A 22,582-nucleotide genomic window follows, 5' to 3' on the forward strand; every position below is an offset into this window, starting at 1 on the left:
TTTGTGTTGCAGTGTGGGGTTTGTGTCAGAAGCCCAAGAGGTCTGGATGGAAAAATAAACAACCCCTGGGATGCTCTGTGATGGGGAGCAAAAACATAAAGAAAAAGAGCTGAACTCTGAAGCAAGTTTGAGTAACAGGCTCTCTCTTCTGGGCGTTGTTTCTCTGCTCTAGCAGAGAAAGAGCCTAAGCCTGCAGGGAGCTGAGCTGCACTGTTTTGCATCTTTTTTGGGTGTTGTTTATTTGGGGGATTTGTTGTTGGTTTCAGTATGCTAAGACTGCTCTCACACCTACACACTGCATTATGTTATGCCTAGACAGACACTCTCATCACTGCCCTACTTTACACGTGCTCATCAAAGTGTGAACTGTTACATATATAGCATGACCTGGTCTTCAGTGGTATCAGGTATATTTGCATATCTGTTCTTACATAAAACTCTAGCTGTGACTGTAGTCACCAGCTCAGAGCCTGCTAACAAGTGAGAGCAGGGGTAAAACCCACCAGTAGGAGAAGCTCCGCAGTGCAGTCCAGAACTGCTTCCTTCTGCTGTTTAAGAGGCCTGCTGTGTGCTGAAGCTCAAAGGCCTGATGTTACACTCTTAAACAATGACATTATAAATCACATTTGCTGATACATACCCCTAACACCCTGAATTCCCTTGAGGTTGAAAGCCTGTGTATGGTGTCCATGTACAGAAGTGTTAAGCATGTTGAACTTGTGTGTTAGGACTTGTTTGCAACAGAAACGTGACTTGGCTTTGGGACAGCTCTGCTTTTGCTGGGCAGGAAGAGCCAAATCTTTTATTTCTTACCCGCTATGAAACACACTCATGGGACATCAGGAACAGCACAGATTCAACCACCAGCTGCAGAGGTGAGGAGAGCTCACCTCTGTTGTCCCAGTCCTGTCCAAGCAGGGAGGGCTGATGCAAAATGCTTGCAGAAAGACAACCAAGGAGGAGATGGGACTTATAGCTGTGCTGAACTGGATGTGGCCTGAGTATTCCCTGGTATATGCCAGGGGATCCCCGGCTGGCACTGCTGTTGGCCAGAAGATTACAGAATTTACCATTTTCAGCCAAGGATCTGGCCCACCAGGTGCTGTATGTGCAGTTATTCAAAGGAATGCCAGTAAAAGGCCAAGATCATTCCTACTCCAAATTTTAAGTAAGGAGAGTCAGAAGCAGCCTTAAGTAAGGTGAGTCATGCAGGAATACACCAGCATACATCTTGTGCATAGTGATTTTGCCTACTGATGAGTAAAATACAAGAAACAACTGAAAGCTTGCTTTAAAAAGCCTTTGTTTGAAATACATTTTCTTAGTTCTTTGGGAGATCCCAAGAGATCTGTTGAATTACAAGAGACCATCTAGGAGGTCTCTAGGTGAGGTCCTACCTTGCCTTTACCAGCAGTGGCACCATGTGCCAGAGGTGGAAGGACAGTAATCACAGCTACAGTACCAAGCAGTTAGGTAAAACCTTTACCTAGGGGTTAAGGTGGAGGATGTCCTAGTTGCACAGGCTGGCTCTTTTTTACCTGGGAGCAACTCTTGCAGGTGCCATTACATTTTCCAGTGCATTAGTTGTGATTGTAAACACCTTAGATCGAAACCTATCATTTTGGGCTCTAATAATTTTGTCTGGTGCAACAGACATCCACGGGCCATGGACGAAGGTTGTCAAAGAGCATTGCAATAGTATGTCTGCATCTAGCCCTTTTTTGGATTCCCAGGGATGCACAGGTTTGTCAGACTGTAGGTATCAGCCTCTTTCATGGTCAGCAACAGAGTGGCCCAGTGCCTTTCTCCAGATGTCCCCCTACCCCAGCCAGTGCTGGGGCCATCAGCCTAGCAAAGGTGATGAGGCTCCTCCACCTCTCCAGGCAAACAGTTCTGCTGTAAACACCTCACCTGGCATTGTCACCTATAGAAGTTGCCAGAAGTCAGTTAGAGATGGAACAAAAAAAGATGCAGAAGAGTGTCAAAAGATGCAGGAAAAGTGGAGTAACCCTCACCTTAGCCTCAGTGCCCGCCTGTGTCACTGCCTGTGCTGGCAGCAGAGCCAGAGGAGCGCTGGAGGAGGAGGAAGGGGAAGCTTGCACAACTATTGCTTGCTCTCATCATCCCAAAGGATCAATTTTCCGACCATTACCTACTTTCCCACACATGCAGACACACATACGTCACTGATCCAGAGGGGATTTATAACTTACCATCTGAGGAGTCACTATCAAAACACAGACACCATTTGCTTTAGGGGTTGTTTGTGGTTCTCCAGTAATGGCTAATGCCCAAACCCAGAAGCAGCCCAGGCCCAGTTGTCCTACTGGGAACAATGTACAGTGCTCTCAGCTTATTTTTCTCCAAGGCACAGCTGGTGTCTTTAGGCTCCTTTAAATCTGTCTTCAGCTTAGTCACAGAGCAGAGGCTTTCTCCGTTCCTGAGCCAGCCCGACAGACACAGCTATCTAGCAAGCCAGACTAGCCCTCTCCAGCACAATCGCAGGAAGTTATTCCAAGCCTCAGACAAATCCCATTTCTATCTCTGGAAGAGTAAAAGGTCAAAAAACACGAGGCTGTAGCTCTGCCAGCAGCACCAGCCCCAGCCGTCACAGCCCACGGCGGGGCTGAGCAGAGGGGACACGAGGCCAGCGGCTGCCACCCACCACAGCTCTGCCCTCCCAGCAGGATCAGTGGCTCCTGCCCACACATCTCTAGGAGGTGTGTGGGGATCCAGAAGGGCTTCACGGGCTGTGTCATTCCACAAGCAGCCCCAGGAGAGGGAAGAAAGAAAGCGTAAGTACCAGGTTACCAAAGCAGCCTTTCCCTGGGAGCCAGCGGAGCCCTCTGGTCCCGCCCACCATATTACTGTTGGCATCCAGCCACGTCCCCATCCTCTCCCAGCAATAGGCAGCTTAATTAGCACAAGTCCTGATTAGCTCTTGCCCTCCGCTTGCAGTGTACTAGCAAAACAGGAGGTTTCTAAGGCTCCCTGCAATTCTCTCTCAGCAGCCAGAGGTGCTCCAGAGCCAGCTCCCGGAGCTGCCCTGGCCACAGTGCTTTGGACATTGTGCTCTTTGCAGTGGCAGCTCCTGCAGTCGAAGCAGGGATGTGAGCCATAGTCTATCATCATTCCTCACAGTTCTCACAGGACTTCAGTAACGGCCTCTTCCCTGCTGTTGCTTTGCTGGCCTTTCTGCTTGGCTTTAGCAAAGAAGGTACCTCATAACAATGCATGCAATGGCCAGCCCACAGCACGATGATTCAGAATGGGATGGGGCTGCTCCACCCACAGTAAAAACTTGGGTCTGATTTTGAGAACCCTTGCTGGAGGAGCCATGCCTTCCTCAACCTGGGGGCAGGGATTTGCTATCAGCCCTCAGTGGGTTGTGGCAATGAGAGCTGCTGGGGATGGAGCTGCTCCTCCACGACATCCTGCCCACAGAGCTGCAGAGCCCAGTCCTCTCTCTGCATGGTCCCCACAGTTCATTTTTAATTTGTCCTTCTTCCTTCAGCTTTTCTGCTCCTCCCATTCCTGTCCTTCCAATTTTCTTGCTCATTTGGGACTCCCTCACTCTCCTTTTTAGTTCTCACTTTAACTCTCCCTTTGGAAACATTTATTATTGCTCTACTCTTGCTTTGCTCCTGGAACATAAACACCCTTGAAATGACCTCTCTTTAAACAAAGCCTGCATCCCTTCTCCCATCACTGCAAGTGCCAACAGACCAACAGGCCTGTGATACCCACATGCTGTCGCTCCTAAATTAACTAGGCAGGAGCCTCAGTGGCAGAACCAGGGGGCAAAACACTGCCTGCTGAAACAGAAGTGGATTTGAGACCTGTTATAAAAAAACTGAGTCCCCCATGGCTCCCAAACAGCACATTACAACTGAGGGCAGCCACAGGGAAAGTCTTTGTTTTTCTCTAATAGGCTGAACATTGGAAGTTCAGCGCAGAGCCGAGGACGTTGCATACGGTTTCTTGGTTGTAAAGTTGTCTGTGTCCACACCCTCCCTAAGACAAATGTTCTGAGCAGGAGTTTCTTAGCCAGTGTGAAGGCACTGACTGTCCAGATCTGCACTCTTTAAAGCAAGCTGAAAGCAAATTGTTGGGCACAAACCTGCAGTTATTTAACCATTCTGTGGCTGGGGCATCACTGATGGGAGGAAGAGAAGAATTCAACAGTGGAAGGGAGTGCAGTGTCCTCAACAAAGAAGGGAGGGCCCTGGGGATTAACTCTGCTTGCACATTCAGCTGATCAGGAAATGGTTATATCTGTGAAGAATTTGGAGTTTTTATGTGTGTACGTTGTGGTTGGAGCAGATCTCAGTGTAAAAGGCTGTCTTGGCATTTCTGCTGCTAGTTTCTCTGTCTTCATGAATCTTTCCCATAGGATTAGAAGCAATAAAACCCACTTAAAAACTGAAGATGAGGTTATATGATCTCAAAAATCAGCAGAGGAACTCCAAGCCAGCCAAAATTTCACTTCAACTCCTGTTTTGCAGTTCAAGTTGACAGCATTCAAGCAGCTTAAGCATTAGCATCAGCCACCCTTACATTCACTTCCTTCAGAAGCATATGCAAGCACTGCATTCTGTGCAGAGGACTGCATACTTTTGGTTTTGAAGATTTACAAATTTGGGCTGCATGAGGTATGATTTTAAGCCAATTGACCAACTCTTCCCATCAGAGGAAAGCAGAACACAGAATTCTTGGTCATTACCGAGGTCTTTCACCTCAACACATAAGCATGGCCTCACCATCTTGTTGGGATTGCATTATCCTGGGAAGCCCTGCAGCCTCAGAAGGGCTGGAGCCAGATGTGATTCAGGTTCCCCAGGTGTGCTTCAGGTGCTCCCCACATTTCAGGGCACAGGGGGAGCAGATGTACAGACATTTACCTGAGGGCAGAAGGCGTGAAGGTGAATGTCACACAAAGGTGGTGGCTCTGACCTGCTATGACCAGCCATGAGGGGCTGCCCAAGGCACAGGAGGCTGGGAAAGCACATCACACTCAGGTGAGGCAGTGTAACAGAGAGGAAAGGGGATGACCAAGGAGCTAGTGGACCTTTTCGTATTCCCCATTTGCTTGCAACCTTGGCATAGGAGAGGGTGGCAGGGTGGAGGTGTGACGGACCCCTCCAGCCCCATGTTCATGTGACACAGCTGTCTGGGTCTGAAGGATCCCTCATTCTCTAGCTGCAGACACCAGGAGGGCACAAGGAGGCACCTCTCCCTGCAGCAGCATCCCTTTTGTCTCTGGGAAGCACCGATGCCACATGTTTCTCCAATGCCCGTTCAACCAGCGCCAGCAGCAGAGGGGGTGGGACATCCCCACACAGCAGCAGTTCAGTCTCAGTGCCTTCTCCTCCTTCCTGGTCCTTCCCCTGGCTGCCTCCAGGGAGCCCTGGTGCAGGGAGGCAGCCGGCAGCGTGCACACAGCAAATGATGCAGTCACAGACTGCATCCACATCCTTACTGCTCCCTGGTGACCTCATTCTCTGGGTGTAGCTCAGAGTGCATAAACCACAGAAAGAAAAAAAAAAAAAAAAAAAAGAAAGGGGATAGGGAAGGGAGGAGAAAAGATAGAGAAGAAGTTGCAGAAAAGCAGAAATAAATGCTGTAGTTTTGAAAATGCCTGTGGAAAAACCCAGCTGGCTCATTGTCCTCACTTTTGTAACAGTAACATTGATCCTATTTCACCATCCCACAAGCACATGTTCTTCTGATAGTTTTATGGTTTAAAAAAGATGTAGATCCAGATAGGCTGCACAACACCACTGCCTTCAACCACGTTTACCAGTTTACATTTACTAAGAATCTGGCTTTTGGCGTTTCATAGATTAGTGTGCTGACAGGTTGAAAAATGATAGAAAGGGAGCTATTACCCTTCTCCCACATTGCTCATATTTAAGACATTGCTAAGCACATTAATTGCACGTTGTTCTCAATAGATCAAGCTGAACTTTCATTTCTGAAATCTGTTTTTACTCCCAAATTGTTCCACTATTTGTGGAGTTTGGCAGTGAGTTTTACTCCTGCTGTACTCACAAAAAAATCTGCATTACAAACCCCTGACAACTGGCTGAATATAACCCCAAAGAGAAGGCACCTGCTCAGGAAAGCTAGCCTGTCCTTTTGCAAGCTGCAGCTTCATCAGCTCACAGCTAATGAACCCTTCTGGATATGAAATCCATGAGGTTCTGCAGAAATGAGCACTTTTATTTCTTTTCTCTCTCTCTTTTCCATTTGGGGAGCCCCTGTTGATCTCCCTGGCACCCAGCAGCCCTCCCAGGATTTCACATGCATGGGACCCGGCTTTTCACACGGCATCACACCTCATCCTTCTAGTGCCACATTGAATTTGGGCTTTCTACATCTGGGGACAGCAGGACAGTACCCAGTGCGAGGTGAGGCACATTCCTGAGCAGCACTGTTGGGCTGCCCACAGGCCACCAGCAGGAAGCTTGTTTGGGGCATCCTGAAGTTCCTGCCTGGGTGTGCATTGTCTGGCCACCTAAAATCCACACTGTACAGGTAAAGCTGGTGTTTGGCAAGCCTGGGACGTTTCCTAGGAAATAAATCGTGGTCCCTAGCTGTTCTTAAAGCTGCTGTGATCAGAGTACAAGCCTGTAAAAATGCAGGGATGCCAGAATTCTGAGTGTTAAGGATAAAGTGTGCAACATGCCAAGAGTAATTGTTTTCCTTCTGCAGCCTGTTATATTCAGATGTTGAGGAAATGATTTAATATTTTTGAACATGTTGTGATTTCATCATTTCGTTCAGCAAGGGAAGCTTGAGAAGTCATGCAAATGAAGATAAACATTAAATACACTGTTAGGGCTTTATTTGCCACACTGTGTGTTTTCAACAGCAGTGCTATACAGTGCATGCCAGCCCTGGGCACATCAGTGTCTCCAAACAGAAGTTGCAGTGGTAACAGGGGACAAAAAAAGCTAAAACTGCATGTGACTTGCAATTGAAAAATCCTGTCTCAGGAGGTGAAAAGGAAAAGGAATGAGGATGCTTCCTCATGAGGGGAAGAGGGGCAGGCACTGATCTTCTATCTGGTGACCAGTGAGAGAACCGAGGGAACAACATGAAGTTGTGTCAGGAGTGGTTTAGGTTGGATATTAGGGAAAGGTTCTTCACCCAGAGGATGGTCACACACTGGAACAGGCTTCCCAGGGAAATGGTCACAGCACCAAGGCTGCCAGAGTTCAAGAAGTGTTTGGACAATGCCCTCAGGCACATGATGTGACTCTTGGGGTTGGTCCTGTGCAGGGCTAAGTGTTGGACTTGATGATCCTTGTGGGTCCCCTCCTGCTCAGGGTGTTCTATGATTCTAGGAGCACACAGCTGAGGATCCAGGCTCACAGTCCCGAGTCTGTGCCAGAGGGTTTGCACCCTGGTGCTCATTCCCAGCTCTGCTGGAGCGTTGTGCTCCACAGGCCGGTGTGAAGCAGGCAGAGCACTGAGAGAAAAAGCGCAGGTCTGCAGAATTTCACAGGCAGCGTCGCCTTCCCACAGCAGAGAGGGGGAACACGCAGCTATCTCCTGAGCATGGGAAGTTTACACAATGAATGTTTGGATACTCAAGCTGACTTTAACCAGCTGACTTCATGAAAAGCACCTCAAACGTGAAGCAAAACGGAGCTTGCAGGGTGCTATTTCTTCAAACCATTAGTCCTGAAATGCTGTTTTCTTGGATGAGACACAGAGCACAACAGCAACAAAAAGAATTCTGACAATTTAGAGAGAGTTCTTAAACAAACAAAAGAAAACCTGGCACAAGGAGCATTGTTTATATTTTTCCTAACATTTATGTGTTTTAAAATAAAAAATGACAGGCAGTGGGTGCTGTATATTATGAGCCATGTGAGTGATGACCACTTTTACACAAACTAAGGAGAACAAAAAAAATAACTCTGAAAATGTTTAACAACCAGCCCCACCTCCTCTGAAGTGTAAAGCAGAAACTGATTTAAGACAGTTTTTAAAGAAGAAGAAGAAAACCCAGGTCTGTAGATGTAACACTGCCTAGCAGAATCCTTTAGGGTTAAATGACACAATTGAGTTGATGAGAAGAAAGCTGAAAACAGCAGAACTGCAATCAAAATAGATTTTTAAATTCCTTAGTGTAGTTGGTTTTCTAATAGTGTACTTTGAAATGAGCAAATGGTTGTAAAACCACCTATTGAGCACTTTCAGCCTCCTTCAATTTGTTGAGCTTCAACTCAACCCCTTTTAAAAGAAACATGGGCCACCTAAATATATCCTCTTTCAAACACATCTGTACTTGCGTACACGCAGCGTAGAAACAGATTTCAATCCAACTCATTCCACCGTCTGTTTTGGTTTGTGTCTTACCCACACACTTGGTGTACTCTCCAATACAATTATAATATTTACTAAATAGGTCTGACAAATAACTCTTAGTTTATAATCTGGTTTGTTTTCTGTAAATATTCAGTGAGGGAATCTGGCCGGTGATGACTGGCTTCGGCTGAGCATCTGAATCACACAGCACCGCTTCCAGTCTGAAGCTGGAGAGACCCAATTTCTCCAGTCTGTGACAAATACAGACCTTTCCAAACTGCGTCTTATTTCACCATGATTCATTTGTTTCCTGGTTGTGTTCTGACAGCCTTCACAATGCACCAGACACCCTCTGCTCCCTCAGGAGCGCTGGCAGCCTGCCCTGGTACCCAGCCCGCTGCTCTGCCCCGTCTTGCTGTCAGTTGGTGTTTGTGCTGCATGATGCCTGCCCCAAGCAGGCATGGCTGGGGCAAGAGCCATGAGGGCAGCCTGCCAGGGCTTTTACCGTGCCTGAAGTCACCAGTAGATGTTTGCTCTTTGGCTGGAAAGAAAGCAGTGTTGAGGGCAGCCTGTGTGTAACCCACAAAACCCAGGCTAGACCCACGAAGGGAGAGTTCATCCTCTGATGTGGTCGATAGAAACGCTCCTCATCAGTCCAGAGGCAGATTTTCTTTATTCAGATCATTTCTTCGTATCGTGTTTCCATTTTTGGGAATCTGCATTTCTCAGGGCTTCCTGTCAAGAGGAGGACCTGGCCCCCTTGGAGCAAATGGGAGCATTGCCATTTACATCAGTGGAGTTTAAATGTCACCGCAAAGGCCGGGTGGTTCCCGTGGGACTGATTTCCAGCCAGTAAGTAGATCCCAGTGGAGATCTTTGAGTCTGTATAGCTAGAAGCATGCAATGAAATCAGTGTCCCCCTCCACATGCCTAAAACCAGAGCTCATCTGGATACTAGATGCTTGCTGTTATGATATTGGACCTGTTCCTATTTTTCTTTCTATCTTTGTACATACGTGCAGAGAGGTTGGTTTTCATTTTCAACAAAAGTGACCTGTTCTCTACAACAAGTCCTCCCACACATGTGCGCCTCCTCCCTGTTTTTCTGCTTGCCTCCTGCACACTTCCTTTCTCCAGGCAATTTTAGGAGTGAAACGAAGTGCAAAGGTCAAAGTCTTTGCAGCGTGTAGCCGTGGAGTCAATAAGGATGTAAAAAAGAACACTGGCCCACAGTGGATGTGGCACATATGGCTCTTCCCCCTTGTGCTCACCCAGATCAGCTGAGCAGAGCGCCAAGCACTGCTGCATTTCCTGACTCTGATCCACATTGTTATGATCAGGCAAGAGTGTTACAGCCTAAACATTTGCGGCTTTTATTCTGATCCTGCCGGCTACTCTGCTTTTCTTCGTTAGGTCTGACAGCGTGTTGTTGAAGGGTTTAGGTTTTGGTGTTTTTTTTTAAAAAAAGCAGTGTTGTGGTCCCCTAGTAAAAGAGTCACTTGCCTAATTTCCTGTTTATGCTGGAGCCGCGGCATCATGTGAGCACAGACAGTTGTAGATAGGCTGGCGACTGTTGCTGACCTCACACCACATGTTCAGTTAACAAGGTGAAACAGCAAAATTTGCTCTGTTTGTGTAAAGAATACTGAGAAAAGTGCCAGTTCCAAGTAAAATAGAGGGAGAGGGACTCCCGATAGCTTAAGGCAGGGCGCAATCTCCTGGCAGTTCTTTCTAGTCTTTAACTGCTTTGCACATCTGTATTCACATTGTGCTTGGGAGTGACAAGAAAGGGGATTAGCCCCAACTCTATTTCTTTCCTTAGTGAAGCAGGTTTGGAGTCCTTCCATAAAAGCTATTAGTTTTGCAAATTTGCTCAAAATTTGTTCAAACTTCAGTCCCTTTGATATATACATTTTCCTATACTTTCTTCTAAAAATGACTGAAGACTGCTGTGACTTAGCTAGCTTCGGTTATCCAGCACATGTTTATACCCAGCATTTGTATTTCAGAACTTCTTAAACAGCCCGGGAGCAACCTATTTTCTATTAAGATCTCAAGGATCCATGCAGAATCTTCTAAAAATCCTTTAAGACTATGCAAGACTTTTGGATTAAAGGCATTCTAAGCAATCGAAGTTTACCTCTATTCAGGATTATGTCTTATCACTAAAGTCGGTATTAAAGAATTTATTATGAACAAGTAAGAGTTTCCAGGTCATTTGACACAACTAGCTTTCATGTAAAGTAGGAGTTCCTATTGGGCACCATAAGGTTTCAATGGCACTTTTCCCACTAACGGAAAACAAAGTTAATTGTTAAATCCAGGATGACCTGTGTCAGTGTATTAAGTTTCTCTCTTCTCTCTGTTTTCAACTTGTTTCTTTAAAAAGCCCAATTCCTGTATCCTTAGAAATCTGAATTTTATTTTTTACTGACTAGAGGAGTGGCACCAAGCCAGATCAGCAGTCCCTGTCCATCAACCTCTGCTACCTTACGCAGGTGAAAAAGGATTTCAGATGCAAAAGTTTCACTGCATACTGTCTGAAGCCAAACACACAGGGGGAGTGCATCCCTGTGGGTGTATGGAGAAGCATCCCAGTTATCCCAGTTATCAGGAACAAAGTGTAACTTCAGAGGCAGGTGTATCCCTGTGACAGGTGAACAAATCACAGCAGATGCAGGCTGTAATGATCATGTACCAGTTGTCAAGAGCTTCAGGATTCAAAGGTGAAAAAAAGCACTCCAGAAATTTAAGCTGCATTCAGGATGATAATGTCATTTTAGATACTACACATAAACACGAAGGGAGGGAATATGGAACTAAAACTCTTGGCTAGCTGGAGAGCCTGTAAACATCCTCACATAAAGAGTCCTGCCTGTAAGTCTTCACTGTCAGGGAGCTTAAATGCCTGCAAAAATGTAGCAGCAGTCAGGTGGTGTCATTTGGGGGGCAGTTTAAAGGCATTAATGTTTCACTGTGCCTGCCCTCAGAAATTAAAAAATGTGCCAGAGGAGCAGAGGGCTCTGGCTGGGAGGAGATCCTTAAAAGGCTTCAATCACTCCAGTGCTGTCTTCTGCTGTTGGGACCTCTGCTCTGAGCTGTGACCTACTTTAGATCCCTATGGAAAGTGAAAAAGACAGACAAAATGAAACAGAGACTATGAGGATGCTCACGATGTGAGTCACATCCACCCCTGGTGCCCCAGCAGTTTGGTTCCCCCCACCCAGCACCAAGGCTGCCTGGGCTAGAATATGCCAGGATGCAGGTGGGACAGGGTCCTCCTGCCTGCCCAGGGCAGGGACAAGGTCAGGTGGCCAAAACCAGCTTCCCTCCACCCAGGGCTTTTGCTCACCTGTCACAGGATCCCCTTGCTGAGACCTGGTGGCCCAGTGGAAGCGCTGGCAGCCCAGAGGGAAGGTGGCCATCCCGGGGCCAAGGCTTCTCCCTTGTGCAGATCTCACACCACAGCTGGCTTTCTTCTCCTCAGCCTGATTTTTCATCAGTTCTCCAGATCCCTTTGGGCACAGCTTTATAGTGATGCCGAGTCACAAAAATTCCGGTTGTTTCCTGAAAGCGTGTGAGAACGTCTTTACCGTCTTGTTAGTCCCGATGAAACACAGCCAAGTGCAGCTGGGGAGTTACTTCATTTTTTTATTAACACCAACTGTGTCTTTTTCCTGGCGCCCTGCAGATGCTGCCGAGATTGCCGGCTGGCCCTGTTCTCGTGGTGCTCCTGACAAACCCCACTCAGCCACAAGCCCCTTCCTGGGAGGTGCAGCTCTCCAGGGCAGGGCTGGGCTCCTGCCCTGTGGTGGAAATTAGCCATAATTTCATAGTGACTGATCCTTATGGATTCTATAAATGAACTCAAAGAGGCCTGCACATGTTGGCAGGGCAGCTGTTAACAAGGAAAGCTCCCAGCTTTCAGCACCGTTGCTGTTAAAACAGGAGGAAGAATAGAGAAGTGATGTCCTGGGTTGGCAGTCGGGAGGGCAGCTCATTGACTTCATGCCTGTTTCAGGATGTCACTGTTTAAGAAATACACTGAAATAGGATTGTCATTCTGCCACCACTTCTTAGGTGTTTTGTTGCTGTGTATTTCACAGGTTGGGCTTTACCAGCCCAGAGGCATTTCCATAGCCACGGGACACAAGCAGGCAGTGAGCTCTGTGAAGCCTTCATGGGGCAGTGGGGTCTTGCCTGCCCCCCATGTCCCAGGGCAGGGCCTTTCAAAGCCATGTGACACATTGCAGCCCCCCTAGGCGAGGTGTGATGTTTTCCTGCTGTGGTAGGGTTTGTTGTAGCTGGGATCAAAGCCAGCAGGCTTTTCCTTACAGCAAGATCTTGTGGGATGAGATGCTCCAACAGCATCTTCCCCTGCAAAATCCAGGGACCCATCTGGGCAGCATGACCACAGCACCAACATTTCTTCTCTGCGGGAAAGCTCCTTGAGATCCACCTACCAGGAGCCATGGGAAAAGCCAGGAGAGCACAGCAGTGCTGCTCCCCTTCAGCCAGCAGTGTCCTGTCAAACAATTCCTACTCCTTTCAGGCAAGGGGATGCTCTGTCACCTTGCCAGTGTCCTCAGAGGAAACCTCTAATCAAAATATCTGTCAGAAGCACAGTTCTTGGTTCTTTACTGCTCTTACTAAAGGACAGGGGACGTGATTGAAATGACATTTCTTCATCCAAGTTCCTGGCTTCTTTCTCCCTCCCCAAAATGCAGTGGTTTTACCATTAACTTTATTTTCAGAACTTGTTTTCTTGCCTTCCACAAGGTTTTTAAGAACTTAGAACTCCTGAGTTTTTGGGTCACTACAACTTTGACCTTTCATACCCAAACAAACCCATTAGCATTACAAAGAATCTGCATGTTTATTAAATAGCAGTGACTCATTCTGTTGCAGATGTTTGTATACGTAAAGCACCATAAATATTATGGATTAAGATGGAGAGCTGGCAACAGGAATGCGTGTAGGTTAGCAGGCAACATAAGACTCTGGGATTTTTTTTCTCCTTTTTTTTTAGGTATGTGTCATTTTTTCTTCACAAACCACAGGTTTCTCTTTGTAAAAAAAAAAAAAAAAAGAACAAAGGAAACCTGTCTGCTTCTACAGGATGTCCTCTTAGATGCTTTATTACAAAGCCCTCATTGCACTTGCAGTGCAGGAAATTTTTTGACTGGTGTTTTTCGTCAGTTGATGCAGCTGTATCACCTTGAATGGAAGAAGGTGTTTCCCCTCGCACCATGCACCCGTCACATCTCCTCCAAGGAAGACTCATGACGACTTTCTTGAAAAAGTTTTGTTTAGAGTCATACTGAAACTACCACAATCAGAAAGACAAGTGACTCAGTAAAGGACTCATGATGTAGCAGATGGAAATCTCTGTTAGTCTGTGTTCTGTCCTGAACTCATGTGATGGCCCTTGGCACAGGATGAGCCAGACCTTTTTGTGCCAGTCTGTGTGGAAAGTTGTTTTGTGTGGAAACAGTGGTCAGCCTCAAACCTTCTTCCCACCAGAGCTGAGCCCTAGCCTTGAGGAAACAAAGGTGCAGAGGGCACAAACAGGCAGGGGAAGGGAGAGCTGATGCCTTTCCAGCAGCTCCAGGAATGCACCTCAGCTTCCAGACACTCAAGCAAAGGGACAAAAACGACTGCAGAAAATTTCTCCTTCTATTCTCTAGCTTAAATAAAATTATGTGGCTGTGGAGGCACAGGAAGGGCCTAAGGGAGGAGTATCCCTCTCTGAAATTGAGTATTTATTGATTTTTCTTTCTCAGTCATAAACCATGAGTTTCAGCCTCTCACTGCTGAAGAAGTTTGTGAGAGCTGAGAAGAAAATAAGGCAGAAAAACATCCAAGAGAAGCATTAAACCAGTAGTTGATGGGTAATGAGTTCATCTGCTCCCAGAGCGCTGCACGGGGACGCACTGGAAGGGACAAGCAGGCAGCCTCATCAGGGAGAGATTTATTATGCAGAGCTGGTGGGTGCTGCACATCAACAGCCACAACTGAAACAGCAAAACCGTAACTCCAGCTGGGGGAGAGGCTGAGTGGTTTAAGAGGTCTTTTTCATCTCAGATTTCTGTGAGTGAGTAAATCAAGTGTTATTGCCGTGCCCTGCAGGCTGCTGAGCAGAAGGCGTGAGCCCTCCTGCCAGGGTCTCCCAGTCCAAGGAGCGTGGGTTGCATGAGGCTGCTCTTGAAAGAGTGGCACAAAGAGCTCCCAGCAATGTCCTCTTTGAATACAAGAGTGTTTGCTGGGAGCTGGTCCTGACTCCTTCCCAGTCCCTCTTGCAGGGACTGCAGTCCCAACATCTCCCACTCTGTGTAGGCAGAGGAACCTGGTTAACATATATGGTCTTAATGGGCTTAGAATCAGCTGCTTACAAACCCATCTACATGTGAATTTTAACTTCCTCTTTTAAGTAATTTATAGGAAATGCTATACAGTTCTGCCTTTTTTTTTTTTCCCCTCCACAGGAATATGTTTAAAAACTGTTCTCTAAAAAAGACAAGCTGTGAAAACTTGTCTCAAGTGCTGTCATACTCCTGTGGGACCATCTTCCTGCAGCTCTGCTAGTTCTCTTGCCCCAGGGATGCCTTGTGGGTCAAGATATGGGCTCACAGTGAGTGGCAGGAGGAGCACTGTGCACACTGGTGCTCCCAGCCCTCAGCCAGCTGTGGGAGGCAATCTGTGCCAGGCCCTTCACTGGTGGCATTTGCTGCTCTCCTCTCTCCAGGGGATTTTGTGGGATGACACAGTTCCAAATGGTCAAACCTTTTGCATTCATCCCTGTTGCTGAGCTCTCAAACTCCTCTTTCAGCCAGAGCAGACCTGGGGACCAGCACATGTCCTGTGCCCAGAAGCACGGCTGCAAGGCCACCAGGCAGGCCAGGAGTCACCACACATGCACCCTTCCCTCTGCTTCCCCTTGCCATCCCCCTTGCTGCATTCTGTAAAATGAAGATTATCCTCATGGGGGAGTCATGAGCATTAATATAGCTGATAAAGAATTTCGTTGGCTATTCTTTGTTTTGTTATTAAAACCAGAAAAAAAACAAAACCCCCCAGGAAAAATTACCTTTCAGGCCAGTTTACCTCGTTGAGCTTGTATGTGCTCTAATTAATTATTTAGATCTCAAATACTGGGTATTTTGTAAAAACAAATGAAAACATTTCCTCAGGCAGAAGGTAAGCAAGGAAGGTCCTTGGCCAAACCTTTCCAGCTTTCATTCTGCCTTGCTCACTAGCCAGCTGTTTTTCAGCACAGAATAGGTTTGCTCATGGCCTGTTTTATCCCACATTGCTGTGGCAGATCAAATGCTCACAGGTAAGAGCAGCCCTCTAAACCTCACGCCACCTGTTCAGCAGAAGCAGAGACATCAGGTCGTGGAAGGAGTGACTGCTTTCTTAGAAACCCTACTGACACGGAAACAGAGCTATTCCTCTTCCCTTCAGAAGTGGCTCTGGAATTTCTGAAGTCAAAAATTCAGTATCAAGATGAAAACACTGATGGCTTGTGTTACACGAAGCAACGTGCTGGCGGCCGACCAACGCTGCTGCAAATTCTTTCTTCCTTTTGGCACCAAACTATTTCAGTTATGAAGGACAGATGAAAATTATTCCAGATTTATGTTGGCTCTTGTCTGATGCTAGTTGTTTTTTTCTCATACAGCCTCTCTCTAATGCCCACAAAGCTTTGGAGGACATGTAAATGTATCATCATCCTATCATTCCTCATAAAGGAAAAAATTATTTTAGGAGGCCCCCAAATAAATGTAATATTTTGTCTGGACATGTAGATCCTTTCCATAGTGTGAGTGAGGAGCCTAGGCTGAATCCCAGGAATCAGTTCCTATTTAAGTAAATGGAGTGCAGTCTTTCACCCTTAAATTGATCCAAATTCTATTGTAAATTTGGCAGATGTGCAGCTCCAGACTAAATATTGTCAGACATTATTGGCTCTGATCAGCTGAAATAAATCCCTGCTCACCCCAGCACCGCCAATCTGGCCCTGCTGCCTCCTCAGGTGCTCAGTGCCTCGTGTCATGGTGTCAGCACAGGGTGAGGGATGGGGAAGGGGAGCCAGGCACATGCCACACCCCATCACATCTCTGGGTGAAGGTCATGCAACACAGGCACAAAAGCAGGGATGGCAGGAAGAACTGTAACAGGGAAAGGAGGAGGCAGCTTTGTGATTGGAAAGGGTAAAAAGAAAACTACCAGGGATGTAAAACTATGTAAAACACACCATGCTCTGCCACGGGGCTGGGGTGGGCCCTGGGGAAGGACACAGCTGCCTGCCTTGCAGACAGGGAGGGTGAAGTGCCTGGCACGCTCTGCTCGTGGCTGCACGATCTGACTGGGTCCCTGTGAGCTAAAAAGCTGCTGTCAACAGCTTGTCTGTCCAAGGCTTGCCACAGCTGGGCTCCCAGTGACCCCAGTGTGCTGCCTCCCCTTCCCCTGGGGAAAGGAGATAGCAAATTGCAGGCAAACTCCAGGAAAATGAGGAGAGGGTATTTGACTCAGAGATAAAAGCCTACTGCTTTCAGGTGTGCCAGAACCAAACCCCCTGCTTTGCCTACACCACGGAGCAAAGCGAGTCCTGTGAATTGGCAATGGCAAACCTGCTGACCTGTCTGTGTCCAGCCCAGGCTGGGTGATGGGGCACTGGGCTGGCAGCACTCCTCATTGCCCAGTGTTGGATGAGGCAGTTTTGCCCCCTGAGATGGCTCCCTTTGGTGGCAGGCGTGGAGCACCCCTGGCACAGGGCAGTGGGTGAGCTCCCCAGCTGGTTCCAGCAGACTCCCCATCGTCCTGTGCTGCTGCCAGCCTGCCATGGCACCTGCACTGATTTCAAGAGGGGTTGAGTGGTTACATATCTGTGAAGATCTGAGCCTGTGCATGCTGATTCACCTGCACTGCTGACTCAGCTGCCGTCCCTCAGCGCCTCTCCCTCCCCTCTGTTCCCAGGTTCAGCAGTGGATCAGCAGCACAGGCAGGGGATTTGCTTTGGTCCCTACAGCCCACATTAATATTTGGGGCACTGAACAGCGGCAGCCAGGGGCTGTTGGCTTGTCTGAGCTTACACTATCACCAAAGGGCAGTTCCTCTGTCTCACTCCACCCCCACCTTCCTGCATGTTTCCTACACTCCATGTGTTACCCCTACAAGAAAAATCTACTTGTTTTTCAGCTGGACAGGGGGCTGGCTGCCTGTGTAAATAATCATCTTTTGTAAGGTGTTGAAATTTTCTCTTTAAATGCTACAACTTCCTTAAGGTTTGTTCTGGGCTTTCAGAAGTAACTGGCAGCTCATTAACAGCTTTTTATTAGCACTGAAAACCATAGGAGGGAAGCTGCACAGGTCATCTGGAACCCTTGGCTTTGCTAGGCAAAAGGCACTTGTTTCCAGATATGTGCAGTCCTAGGTGTTTTTATTTCACAAAGAAAAAGGTCTTTGTGGGAAAATCTCTTATATGAATGAGATAGTTGAAGAGTTGGGTCATTTTGATTACACCATGCAGGCAGGCCGAGGGGAACAGAGAAGCCTTGCTCCTCTTGACCTCCAAAGGGACAGTCCTCTATCTTTTTTCTGGTCTCAAATGCAAGCTGATAGCAAGCACATCAAATCAGAGCCATGATTTGGCCAGTTTATCCAAACAACCATAAAATCTGAAAGAAAACAAGCATGGAGCACAAGTCCTGTGAGGAGTGGCTGAGGGAGGTGGAGTTGGTCAGCCTGGAGAAGAGGAGGTTGACGGGTGATCTTCTCACTCTCTACAGCTCCCTGAAAGGAGGATGTAGCCAGGTGGGGGTCTCTCTCTTCTCCCAGGTAACAAGCAACAGGGCAAGAGGAAACAGCCCCAAGTTGTGTCAGGGGAGGTTTAGTTTGGACATTAGGAAAAATCTCTTCTCTGAAAGGGTGGTCAATCATTGGAACAGGCTGCCCAGGGCAATGGCGGAGTCACCATCCCTGGAATCCACAAAAACCATGCAGACGGAGGGACATGGTGGGCTTGGCGGTGCCAGGTTGATGGTTGGGCGCGAGGAGCTTGGAGGTCTTTTCCAACCTCACCGATGTCCACGTGTGGGCTGGTTGATGTGTCTCACGTTTGGCACTAAAGGAGCCCTGTTTGTGCCCCCTGCAGGCGTGGAGGAAGCGCTGGTTCGTGCTGCGCAGAGGCCGCATGAGCGGGAACCCAGACGTGCTGGAATACTACAGGAACAGCCACTCCAAAAAGCCCATCCGCATCATCGACCTCAATGAGTGCGAAGTGCTGAAGCACTCGGGGCCCAACTTCATCAAGAAGGAATTTCAGAACAACTTTGTCTTCATCGTGAGGACCACCTACCGCACCTTCTACCTGGTAGCCAAGACTGAGGAGGAGATGCAGATCTGGGTGCACAATATCAGCCAGATCTGTAACTTTGGACACCTGGAAGATGGCACAGGTAGGATCATGCTCATCTTGGGGGCTGGGAGCAATGCCCAGGGGTGACAGGAGCCATGGGCCTTGCTGGCTGGTTGGGCTGGGCAGGTGTAATAGGACCGTGATTCCTACAGCTCCACCCAGCACTGAGATGCTGCTAAACCCAGATCTGAAAGTTCTCAGGGATCTCACTGCTGCTGGGTGGAAATACTGCTTGGTCTCACTTTGATGAAGCCATTCCTGCTAAAACAAACAGCAGGTCCTTAGTAAGAAAAGGTACTGTTTATGTGAAAAGCTGACTGTTATCTTCTGGGGTCATGTATTTCATTACATGTCCTGTATTTATTTAGTTTGGCTTAATGTAAGACACCTGTTCCAGGAAAGTGTCCTGCAAACCTCCCATTTTCTCAGGCACTGCTGGATGTGGAATGTGCACAGACTTGGTGTATTTGCATGTACATAAATCAATGACAGAAATAGTAAGCTTAGTCTGTTAATAAGACAAAAGAAAGAAAAGGCAGAGGATAGGAGAGCATTAGAAGTGTGTGTCTAGGCTCAAGAGATGGTCCTACCAGTGAAGCATAAAGGCAGCTGTTTTGCCAGGCCCTACACCTGTATATACTCAGCAGGGTGAATTTCTTGGACAGCTTCCAAGAATTAACCACTCCAAGATGGATGTAGCCAGTAATTAAAGTCAGGACCTGTATCATCATTAACTTACCTTTTAAATGAGACAACTGGTCTCAGATAACAGCAATTTGTCTTTCCCCTGACATTTCCAAGGGGCAGATACAGCAGCAATCTGAGAGTTTTAGAGGAAGTGAGTCAGAATGAAGTTCTTCAGTATGATAAGAGGCAGTGCAAGAGCAGAAAAGGGTGGCAATGGAAGGACTTGATCCCAAGGGCAGTAATATGTTTGGGGATATTGTAGTGTGGCCAGGCAGGTTATCTTGCCGTGATCCCTGTGGTACTGCACTCAGAGTTCTACTGGTGTCTGCAACTGCTGCATGGCCACACCATTACCTCATAACTTGAAAGGAAACAAAAGGCTATGGGAGAGGTTTTATTTTAATATATCATGGTTCCTGGCATTCATTAACCTTCTCTTAAGTAGTGTCTTCTGAGGGAAATGTGAGTGTGAAGAACATTGCAGTGGTCCTGTGACAAATGTGATATCTGTTCTTTTCCCATTTGCTTTAGAAACCACCAGGAAAACGTGCTGGCAGATTTTTGTGTTGGTACAAGGTGCCCATGGATACAAAGTCCAAACTAGAGCTGGTAGCTTCGAGGCATTGGCATCAACAGCCCTTTGGAGCTTGGATGTAATTTGGGATAACCACCTTCTTACTGTTCTGCCTTTGTTGACACTGAGACGTTGCTCTTGCATTGTTACTTCTGGTGCACAATTATTTTAGATATAGCTTTACCAATTACTCTGAAATTAAAGTAAGCCCTTCCACGTAAAACAGAAAAGAGAAAAATAATTTTTTTCTCTCAAATGTGTAGGCAGCCTTCTCCTGTATAAGGCACTGTGTAAGGATGTGCATAGGGGAATGTGATCTGTAGCAGAGGAGCTGGGACACTGGATGTCCCTGGATTGAGGTATTATCCTGGGAAGTGCCTGTTCTGTTTTGCTGTTGCAGTGCAGCATTGCCTGTAAGACTTGCACATGGGCAATGCTCACAGCAGTACACAGTCGTGCTTCTCTCCCAGCAAAAATTGCCAGCGTGGACAGTGATGGATGAGAAATGGCAGCTCCTGCAGCAGCAGCTGGGAGAGGTGACACCCCTGCTCTCCAAGGCAGACGTTGCCCCACACGAAGTTCAGCAGTGCAGAGTGTTTTGCCTTGGTTCAGTGCAGCGTCTGGCACCTGAACTTGCAGCCCTCATCAGGGATGGCGTGAGCTAAGCCTCCAGACATGCACTTACTGTATCTCTAATGCCAAATAGCTCATAGGAGCTTCTATTTATCCTGCAGCTCATGCCGGTGAGCTCAAGTCTGGGGTGTATTCAGGTCAGGCTGCTGGGCACATTCAGATCCTCTGATTTAAATCTACACAAGTTGCACATCATATTTCAAACAGTTGTTAATTGCTTCAGCTTTTCGGAAGCTCCTAAATCCCCCAAGAGCCTGTAGATTTAAACAAATTACCCTTAAAAAATTAACATTAGAAGAGAAAAGCCCTATTAATTGTCGTATTTTTTTAAACTTGAATGCTACTGTGTTAAAAAAAACAATAGTCCCTGATACGAATCATCAGCAGAAAGACACAACCATTGCAGAAAATTTTAATAAGCTGTTCTGCATATTAAAATTAAGCTAAAAGACAATATTATATATTGTGAAATCCATCATTCTTAATCTCTGCATGTCTCAAAATTTGCTGTGACTTTGAGGCCAAAACCCAACCTGCCGCTTTCTTTGTTTAATGCCCCAAGGGCAGCCGCAGGTTTAGGCAGCGACTCAGCTTTAAACACTGTCCTGCTCGTTCCCAGTTAGTCCCTTCCAGCAGCAAGGAAGCTGGAGGAACAGCTGGTTCCCCATCACCAGAGGCCTCCAGCACGGGGCGTTAGCAGCCAGATGCAGAGCAAAGTTACCAGAGCCGTGGCTCCTGTGAGGACAACTCTGTTGTCAACAGGAGAGGGATGGCTGAGAGACGGAGCTGAAATGCAAGCTCCAGGCAGATGTCAGGAAGCACCTGGGCGGGCGGCTGTTGGGAAGGACTTGCCAGCAGCACTCAGCACACTGCAACACTCAGCTGCCACGAGAAACCGTGGCACTGACTGTGCTGGAAATGACAGGGGTGTTGGCACCTTCAGAGGAGCCAGCTGGGGGAGAGAGAAAGAGGCCTTGCTCCCTGTTTTCCTTCCATTTCTGTGTAAAATGTTGCTTTCACCTTTGGGGAAGTCTCCCAGTAGAGCCGTCATTCCCCAACCCCATGGGACCCATGGCCAAGCAAGGGATCAAGAGGATGCTTGGCCCAAGTGGCTGGGGCAGGGAAGGGGATGAAATGAGGTGGCAGTGGGATGTCAGGGGCACAGTTTACCCCATGTGCAAGCTGAAACCAGGACTAATTGATACAATCCAATACAGCAGCTTTTCACTGGAGAAACTGCTGGGAAGGTTATTTAACCTGTTTCATTAGCAGGCCTTGCTGTTAAAGATAATGCTCTCCCAGGCTATGCCTTGGCAGGCAGCTCCTCAGCCCAAGAGGGCCCTTTTTTCACCTTCACACCATCCACAGCTTCCAGATGTTGTTCCACATCCTGTATAAACACCTTGCTCATTCTGGATGCATCCCATTCCTGAAGATCCCTTCAGATCTTTATCTGTTGCTCTACTCTCTCCCACAGCACCCAGGGCCACAGTAGAGCAGGATGGCAGGGCAGCAATTTTTTACTCACCAAAGCAGTTATTTTGGCAGCTGAAGCCTCCTGCTGTCTCTCTGGCAAAGGGTAGGGCAGGCACCAAAGCTATTGTCTGCCTTCTCACCGTTAAAAGTAGCCATGCATAATTTATTCTGCCCAGCTGCTGTTGTGGTACAGCTCTAATGCACAGGATTGGGTTACCAGCAGAGCTGGCAGGGGCAGGGACAGTCTGTTAAGAGCTGACTGCAGGTCCCTGAGCTCCTGAAGGTTAGAAAAGGGCAGGTCTGTACTGTCCCCATCCCTCCCTGCTGCTCACAACCATTGCCATGTGGTCTGCAGCTCACAGCCTTTCCTGATGGGATAATCCATGGCTAAACCCTGTGAGTACCAGATGGAGTTCAGGCCTGTTCGTTCTCTGTGTTAATAACCCAGAATGTCATTAATTTCTTTCTTATGC

General features: G+C 47.5%; 1 protein-coding gene across 2 annotated transcripts in view; it reads left to right on the forward strand.

Moving 5' to 3' along the window:
• GAB3 (GRB2 associated binding protein 3) overlaps nt 1-22,582 on the forward strand; it is a 61,325-nt gene that overhangs the window by 21,912 nt on the left and 16,831 nt on the right. For both annotated transcript variants that reach the window (XM_050310607.1, XM_050310608.1), the window contains exon 2: nt 18,476-18,779. In XM_050310607.1, coding sequence (XP_050166564.1) covers nt 18,476-18,779 — 304 coding nt within the window. The remainder of the gene's footprint in view (nt 1-18,475; nt 18,780-22,582) is intronic.

Source organism: Myiozetetes cayanensis, unplaced genomic scaffold, assembly GCF_022539395.1.
Source record: "Myiozetetes cayanensis isolate MyiCay16 unplaced genomic scaffold, myiCay2020 scf15, whole genome shotgun sequence".
In the NCBI taxonomy this organism is placed as follows: Eukaryota; Metazoa; Chordata; class Aves; order Passeriformes; family Tyrannidae; genus Myiozetetes; species Myiozetetes cayanensis.